The 8067-nt window shown below is 26.8% G+C and overlaps 2 protein-coding genes and 2 long non-coding RNA genes across 5 annotated transcripts; 2 read left to right on the forward strand and 2 right to left on the reverse strand.

Annotated features, from left to right (window-relative positions):
• The first annotated feature begins 103 nt into the window (after positions 1-103).
• On the forward strand, positions 104-946 carry mRpS14 (mitochondrial ribosomal protein S14). The gene is made up of 3 exons (XM_003696489.4): positions 104-265; positions 373-513; positions 643-946. Exons 1-3 carry the CDS (start codon positions 191-193, stop codon positions 826-828), a joined length of 402 nt encoding a protein of 133 aa, XP_003696537.1. The 5' UTR covers positions 104-190; the 3' UTR covers positions 829-946.
• Positions 947-1516: 570 nt separating this feature from the next.
• LOC100866167 (gustatory receptor for sugar taste 64f) lies at positions 1517-7431 on the forward strand. Of its 2 annotated transcripts, XM_003696488.4 has the most exons (10): positions 1517-1784; positions 3909-4197; positions 4277-4508; positions 5207-5342; positions 5691-5887; positions 5967-6058; positions 6204-6424; positions 6688-6856; positions 7047-7136; positions 7216-7431. In XM_003696488.4, exons 2-10 carry the CDS (start codon positions 3976-3978, stop codon positions 7270-7272), a joined length of 1416 nt encoding a protein of 471 aa, XP_003696536.3. In that variant the 5' UTR covers positions 1517-1784; positions 3909-3975; the 3' UTR covers positions 7273-7431. The 2 variants fall into 2 exon arrangements, 1 of the variants encoding a protein (XP_003696536.3); XR_015291001.1 differs by lacking the exon at positions 6688-6856 and having other exon boundaries at positions 1575-1784.
• LOC147658085 (uncharacterized) lies at positions 2027-4507 on the reverse strand. The gene is made up of 3 exons (XR_015291002.1): positions 3707-4507; positions 2427-3483; positions 2027-2261 (listed from the first exon to the last, which is right to left on the reverse strand). It is a non-coding gene; the product is annotated as an uncharacterized LOC147658085 (long non-coding RNA).
• Positions 5876-6784, reverse strand: LOC147658086 (uncharacterized). The gene is made up of 2 exons (XR_015291003.1): positions 6619-6784; positions 5876-6538 (listed from the first exon to the last, which is right to left on the reverse strand). It is a non-coding gene; the product is annotated as an uncharacterized LOC147658086 (long non-coding RNA).
• Positions 7432-8067: the final 636 nt, after the last annotated feature.

An 8067-nucleotide genomic window follows, 5' to 3' on the forward strand; every position in this document is an offset into this window, starting at 1 on the left:
GGTAAATTTTCTATTTTTTAATATCTATAAATACTTTATTTTTCTTTTCATAATTTTGAAAAATACAATAAAATATAAATAAATATAAAATTATAATAAACACGTCCTCATATATGCAATATATGTACATACACAATATATAAATATGTTTTCTAGTACGTGAATTTTATGAACAGCTGTTGAACCAAATATGGCTGCTGTAAGGAATGGTTTGTTAATATGTTCAAATTTTCTTTCAAGTAATGCAAATTTTATAGCCTATAATGTAAGTAAAAATAAATTTTTAATCATTTTATTATAATGATATTTTTTCTTCTTATATATAAAAATTAAATTCTCATATAATTTATTTTTGTTACATTCTTCATTTAGTTTCAACAAATACGTAATAACAATATTGGTCGCTGGATGATTCGTGATAATAAACGAAGAAAATTAATAGAAAAATATGCACCTGAACGATTACGATTAGTAGCTATGAAAAGGAATGATATTTTACCACCTGAATTACGGGTATATTATATATAATTTATATAACCTTAAAAATATATAATAGTTTAAAAATATATCAAGAAATTTATTTTATAATATTTAAATAACATTATTTAAATAGCAATTTTAATTTATTTATTCTATTTTCAGGAAGTTGTTAGTAAAGAAATAAATGAAAAAATTCCTCGTCAAACTGCTTTAAGACAAATAACATCACGTTGCATATTAACTTCTCGTCCACGTGGTAATGTTCTGAGATGGAGAATATCACGAATTATGTTTCGACATTTGGCTGATTATAATAAACTATCTGGTGTACAACGTGCAATTTGGTAGAAAAATAAAACTTTATTTCAATACGTTGTTCACAAACTAATTATGAAATAAATACAAAATATTTTAATTATAGTAAGATAAAAGATTATTAAATAAATATAACGATTAGTAAAAAGAACATAGAAAAGTTTTATTGAAGTATTTATATTATGTATATATTATTATCTTATTAAAAAATAAAATTTTTCATAAATTAACAAATAGTATTTAAAGAAAAATGTTTTTAAAAATTATTTGCTTAATAAATAAGATAATAAACAAATTAAATATATTACATCTATTATTTTCTAATTCTAGACATAATGAAAAATAGATCATTAATTATTTATTTATTTGTATTAAAAAATTAATAATAAAGATAAAGATTAAATTACATTTTAATTTATATACAATTTTGTATATAAATTTTAACATTATAGACAAATTTGTAAGTACATAATAATAAATTATAAAGAAAATATATTTTTTTTTATTTTATTAAAATTTATACAAAAATAAAAAATATCAAAAATTTGACAATTAAATAAAAATGGCATCTATTTATAGGAATATTTTTCTTTTATAATTAAATGAAGTCAAAGAAAAATAAATACTTTAGTATAAACTTAAAATTTTATATATATAAAATGGATAAGAGATAATATTACATAATTCATGTTTAAATTCATAATTATTTTTCACTGTTTAGCTTACTAAGCAAGCGTGTAAAATTAGTAGTATAAACGTTTATCTGATCAGGCATGTATGGCGCAGGTCCGAGTTTATAGTTCAGTTCTTCTGAATCAAGAAACTTTTCACGCGGTAGTATACATTGACATACTCGAGCAGAGGATTCTTTTTTAATCTTGTTAAAATTTGATTTGTTGCATTCGATATCATTATTTATCATAAACCATATTCTTCAGAACATCAAAAATATCAGAATCATGAATGGCCGATTCATGCACGCATATATAGTAAGTATTTGAAATAAAATTTTCTAAATTAAACTTGAATTTTTAAGAATAATTTTTCTTTAAATACGAAAAAAATATTTCTTTAATATTATTTTAAAACATAATTTTTTATTACATTTCAATATTATTCTAAAAAAAAAGCTATAATAAAACTGTATTCACAAAATAAAGATAAAGTATGAAGGAAGGACATGATATGTTAATAATTTTTTGTACGTGGAATATTTTCAGAAATTTCAAAGTTTTTATGTTTTGTTTAAATGACATGCTATATTTTCTTATTCTTATAGTGCAAAATTAAAATTTCGGATGACTTCAACAATGCAAGGTCATTTAATTATAAGTAAAAAAGTAAAATAGTAAAACAAGTATTACGTCACAATGTATAGAGCACAAACTTGACTACACAATGACTTTTTGTTCCATATCTTTTGATTATTATTGGCTTTTCTGATACAGAATATCTTTTACTGTTTCCTAAAAAAATGCTTCAATAAGTCACTGTCTGAAGAATCATATTAATAAACAAAAATTTCAAATTCTTTAATAATATCAATTATCAATTGTATTCGATACTTGTTTTAAAAAAAAAAGACGAAAATTTTATTAAATAAAATTAAAAAATATATAAATGTATAATACCATTTTGCAGTTTAGTGGTTAATCTTTTATAAATTTCATATTTTCTTTGGTTTCTCGCCAAATACGTTTCATGTTTTTAAGTATGCGAATTTCTGTTCTGATCAAGAGTTTTACGATTGAAGTGGATACATTGTTCCTATGTATATTTTTAAAATTAAAGTCGATGGTTATACATCGAATCAATTCATCCAAGTGTATTCCATAATTTTATCTCGATAATATATTTCAAAATCATGAATTTTGCAAATAATTTTTTACACATGGCTTTGAATTATAATATATAAAAATATATTTAAAGTAATTATAATCAATCTCATGTATGAATACATTTGTATTTCGAAATTTTTATCAATATAAGTTTAATATCACCCTTTTATTGAACTTATTCAATAAATGATATCAGTTATCTATTATCCTCAACAGTTTATTAACTAGCAAGAATGCATCCTTTATCATCTCGCCTAGTTTTGTTTTTGTTTTAATTTTATTGTATTTTTAATGTTTAAAATGTGATTAAAATATATAAAAAAATTAGCATTTTTATTTAAAAATTTGATGCAGTAACTTGTTACGATCGTTGTTACTTTTACATCATCGTTAATTCAATCTAATTGCATTCAAGAACATTGTTATTTAATTCTCTTTAAAAACACAATACAATGAAGTATATTTGAATGAAATATATCGTAAATCGAATCTTGGCTATCTTCCAATAATTCTTCTTTAAAAAGAGGGAATATAATGTAGAGGAGAAGAGAATATCGCAAATTAACAAGACTTTGCAGTGTCAACACTGTTACTTTGCATCCTAGATAAACACAAAGTCACCTCCTTCCTGGAATATGATGCATCATTGGGATCGGTTGTCTCAAAACATGCGTCATACCGTTAGAATGTCCACAATGGTAATTAATTGCACTACCACAGGTTCCGCAGGACGATGCTACTTTCGCATAGACAAAAGTCTATTGAAATTTATCGCTTAATTTTACGTGGGATTTAACGTAATGCAACCTTTCCATGATTTCGAAAAATGAGACATTATTAGCTCATGTTTCTGAAAAGAAGAAATATTCATCCAGGATATGATAAAACGTAAAATATTAGCTCGTATAATATTGTCAAGGATGCATGATATTAATGAAGACTTAGTATTTTATTTAAAGGGAGATATTAAATAAAAAAGAAAAACAAATAGTTATCAATTTGCTTAGTAAAATTATAAGAAAAATATAATTAAGCAAATTTAGATGAGAAATGATGAAAAAGTAATATTATACCATGCAATGTATCAAGGAAAAATGAAAGATCCAAATGGGAATACGCCCATGATTACGTCGTATCTATTTTATTTTCTCGTTATTGTTGCTCTTCTCGATGGGCGTGGAGGTTTCCTCGATTCTACATTAATAACATTCTGTTTTTTTTTCTTTTCTGAAATTAAATCAGCCACTTTCATCACTTTTTAATAACTCTTCACAGGATCATTGATGACGCATTTCAACGGGATCGTATTAGATGCACGATGTAATATTGCCGTAACCTAAACATGCATTCGGAGGATCAAATCCAACTTATGATGTTAAAAACGAAAGATGGTTTGGGCGAAATGCCGAAAGGCATAGGCAGAGGTTCCAATTTGAAGATATGGTCCTCTGTCATATATCACAAGGATAACAATAATACCGAGGATACGATAAGCGCGAGTCGAGAAAACGATTTGTCCACCAAGCGATCTCGAGGCGAACGAAATTATTTCAGAGATAGCGAGGTGAGAATTTGTTCGTTAATTCGAAAAAGAAATGATTTTAAATAATATTATTCGCAAGTTCGTTCGTTTACTTATTTAGGCATTGGAGAATTTTCATTGTGCAATCGGCCCTGTTTTAAGAGCCGCTCAAATATTCGGCATGTTCCCAGTGTCCGGAGTTGGATCTTCGTCACTATCAAAACTTCAATTCAAAATATTTTCATTTCTCACTATCTACTCAGGTTTTATCGCCTTAACGGTTTCGTTTATGACGATTATATCGGTGATACACATGTTGAAAACTTTTAACGCCAGTACATTTCAGATTCGTGGTAAGTGAATAATTTACATCATACACGTGTTGCAATAAATATACACGATTCAGCGTTTGCCTTTTTAAAACTGATATAAGTCTAAGAAAAGAAATGAATTAAACTAGTTTTAGCTTAATGATTAATATCTTCGATTTGTTATTTCTAATATTAAAGTCTATATATATACACAAGTTATTTAAAAAATGTTGTAACATTCGTAAATTAGAGATTTCTTTTGTTACTTTATTAACGAACTATTAACAGAAAATACTGGCCAATCACAGAGTACGTAACCTAGTCGAATTGCGACAGTAATGTTGGCTACCTGTTGCCGACCGAACATGAACAAATCCAAACAACGTATCGAAAAAAGTGTGAAGTTTGTGAAAACTCCAGTTTACGGATGTTCCAACATTTTTGAGACGTTCTGTGAAATTTCTGTTTCATCATATTTTTCATCAAAATAGATTGTTATAGAGTTCTAGATATCAGAGTGTTGCGCTATTGATAAAATGATAAAATATTTTTTCTTTATTAATTCTAAATTACGAAACATGCACATAAAACGTGTATATAAAATAATATTGACTTTTGGATCTGAAATCGATGACAATTGCATGAGATATTACGTTAAAACGTGATATCCTTTGTTTTTTTTGCCCGATGGATTAACGCGATAAAAACGAAAGAGGATAACCTATCACGTTTCATCCCAGGTGGTTTAGGTGCAGCGACAGTCGGTGCAGTGTTCTATGGGAACAGTCTGGTGGGCAGCATCTTATTTTTCTCATTATCGTCACGCTGGATATCTCTTCAGTACGAATGGAGAGCCATGGAACGATATATAGACAGGTCGATATCGCGTTCGCATGTGCAAAAGCTTGCCACTATTCGTGAGTTTGCTAATCGCGTTGTTTGCCGCTTATCTGCCGCACACGCGAGCTTTAGATACCCATTAATCGTCCAGGAAACTACGATAATTAGTTTATTTTAGCGTGCAAATGCGATACCGTGAGATTTCCAGATAATCCTATCCTTGATTGCAAGTTTTTTTCTTTGAATAGAGAGAAATATTCTTTTCTTTTTAAATGCTTATTTATTATTTTGTCTAGGCAGAAAAAGAAATTTATTCATTCAAATTTCTCAAAAATAAATGTTAAAATATAAAATAAACGTTTCATTCGTCTTCCTGATCCTCAGCAATTCGACAGAACCCACACGGCTTCGATGGAAATTTTTTATTATAAGCACCGTGGTGCTGGTTTTGTCTCTTATAGAACATGTTCTAAGTATATTTAACAATATCGATGGTTACGAGTGGAACGAATCAAATTCGACGTTTCGCAATTTCTTGGAGATATACACATTACGATCTCATTCGTTCATTTTCGACACATGTGAGTCACTTTATTTAATAAGAAAATGAAATCAAATTATCAAATGTTGCCATTTAATCAGAGACATATTTGTTTTCAGTGAATTACAACTTTTTTTACGGTTTGTATATCTTTGTCGTTAGCAAGCTAGCGACTTTCACGTGGAACTTTACAGATTTATTCATCATGCTTGTAAGTCGAATAATCGAATAATTTTCTCATAATTATGCATTTTACAATTTATTATACAAAAAGTAATTTAAATAATTATATTTACGTTGATAATATATTCTTCAATTAATTAATTCATTGATCATTCATTTCTGTGAATTTTCAGGTTGCTACTGGTTTGGCTGAAAGATATAAATCTTTAAACAAGAAATTAGCAATTACAATGACGAAATGTCAAACGGCATTTAATTGGCGCGAACTTCGGGAGGATTATGCGATATTGAGTTGTATTGTGAAAAAAGTAGACGATCACATTTCTCCAATAATCCTTTTATCTTTTGCAAACAATGTGTACTTCATTTGTCTTCAATTATTAAACGGCCTATCGTATGTATATTACACAAAAATACACATAATATTAAATTGGCGTTTATAATTGATTTTGTTTCCTAAATTTGAATCTACTTGAATCATTCATTAAATTTGATCCTAGAACGCAAACTGAAAAAAAAAAATTTTTTTTGTAAAAGATAAAAAATATTCTAAGAACGAATTAAAGAATTGCTAGAAAATTATTTTACCTTCTTACATGCGATTTATTCAAATCGAATCGATTGTGCATTAAGTTTTATTCTATTTTTGTTTCAAAGCATATCAGATAAAAACAGTGTATTGAGCGAAGCTTACTTCTTTGGCTCCTTCGCTTTCCTTATCTGTCGCACGTGCGCTGTCACCTTACTTACTGCTAGAATACATGATCAGAGCAAGCAAGCGTTACCTTATCTGTATAATTGTTCGACATCTAGTTATGGCGTCGAGGTAAATGTACATTCATATCTGTATATATTGTTTTTTTTTTTTTTTTTTTGAAAAAAGAATACATCGCAAGAAAGAATATATGTAATAAAAATTAAAATTTTTGAAAAAGAAATCGAACTATTATATAAACGGTTAATTTAACAAATATTTTGTTGTAACGAACTATAAAATTCTATTTCTCTATTCACAGGCTCAGAGATTACAATATCAACTCGCGACAGACGATATAGCCTTAACAGGATTACGTTTTTTCTCTATCACAAGAAATTTTATGCTTGCGGTAAATTAATTATTTATATTTGATTATAATGTGTTTTTGATATAAAATATTTAAATTGAAAAAATATAATTATTTGCAGGTGGCTGGAGCAATCATAACATATGAAGTAGTACTTTTACAATTTAATGGTAAATAAGAAAAAATTAAAATTTATTATTACTCTATTTGTAAATATATTTTTGATAATATTATTGCTATAATTTATGTAATTAATATTTTGCCCTCTATTAAAAAATATGAAAGAATACATTTCAATGGATTAAATTTGATTAATAAATTTCTAATGATTTTTAAATTTTCATTGTATTTAATTTTTATTAGTTTTCCTATATTTTAATTTTTTAAAATATGTTATCTAATTATAATTGTATTATTAGTCGTGTATCGATATGTTGTACAAGATTATCATCCTTGCAAAATTGAGAATGAGAATATCTATATTTTTTATATCTATATTTTTATAAAACATATTGTAATTTTGAAAAAAAAATGATGGAAGTGTGTTGATATCCCGTATCTTGTTTGAGTTGCATTTTAAATGCATTTTAAACAAGGAGAGTAAATAGTAAGAGAAAGATAGAGATAGCATAAAAATATTGAAATCAGCAACACATTCAAAGTATCGCATAAAAATCATAAAAGACAGAAAATAGTGAAAAAAGGATAGATATAATAAAAAATGACCACTAGTGGCATCTTTTGAGTGTTATATTTCTTTAAAGTTAGAATAAAATAAAAATAAAAATTGAGAATGAACGCCATCTCATGACTACTTTTAAAAATACGATTTTGGTACTATGATAAGTTAGGCAACGATCGAAAAATTTTAAGATTAGCACCATCTCGCGTTTGGATATTCGAAACTACGATTTGTTATTAGTATAACAGGATAAGTAAGAAGGTATTCGAATTCGTGTGATATCACATAAAA

Source organism: Apis florea, unplaced genomic scaffold, assembly GCF_048593485.1.
Source record: "Apis florea isolate Af1SG1 unplaced genomic scaffold, ASM4859348v1 contig_2350_pilon, whole genome shotgun sequence".
NCBI lineage: Eukaryota > Metazoa > Arthropoda > Insecta > Hymenoptera > Apidae > Apis > Apis florea.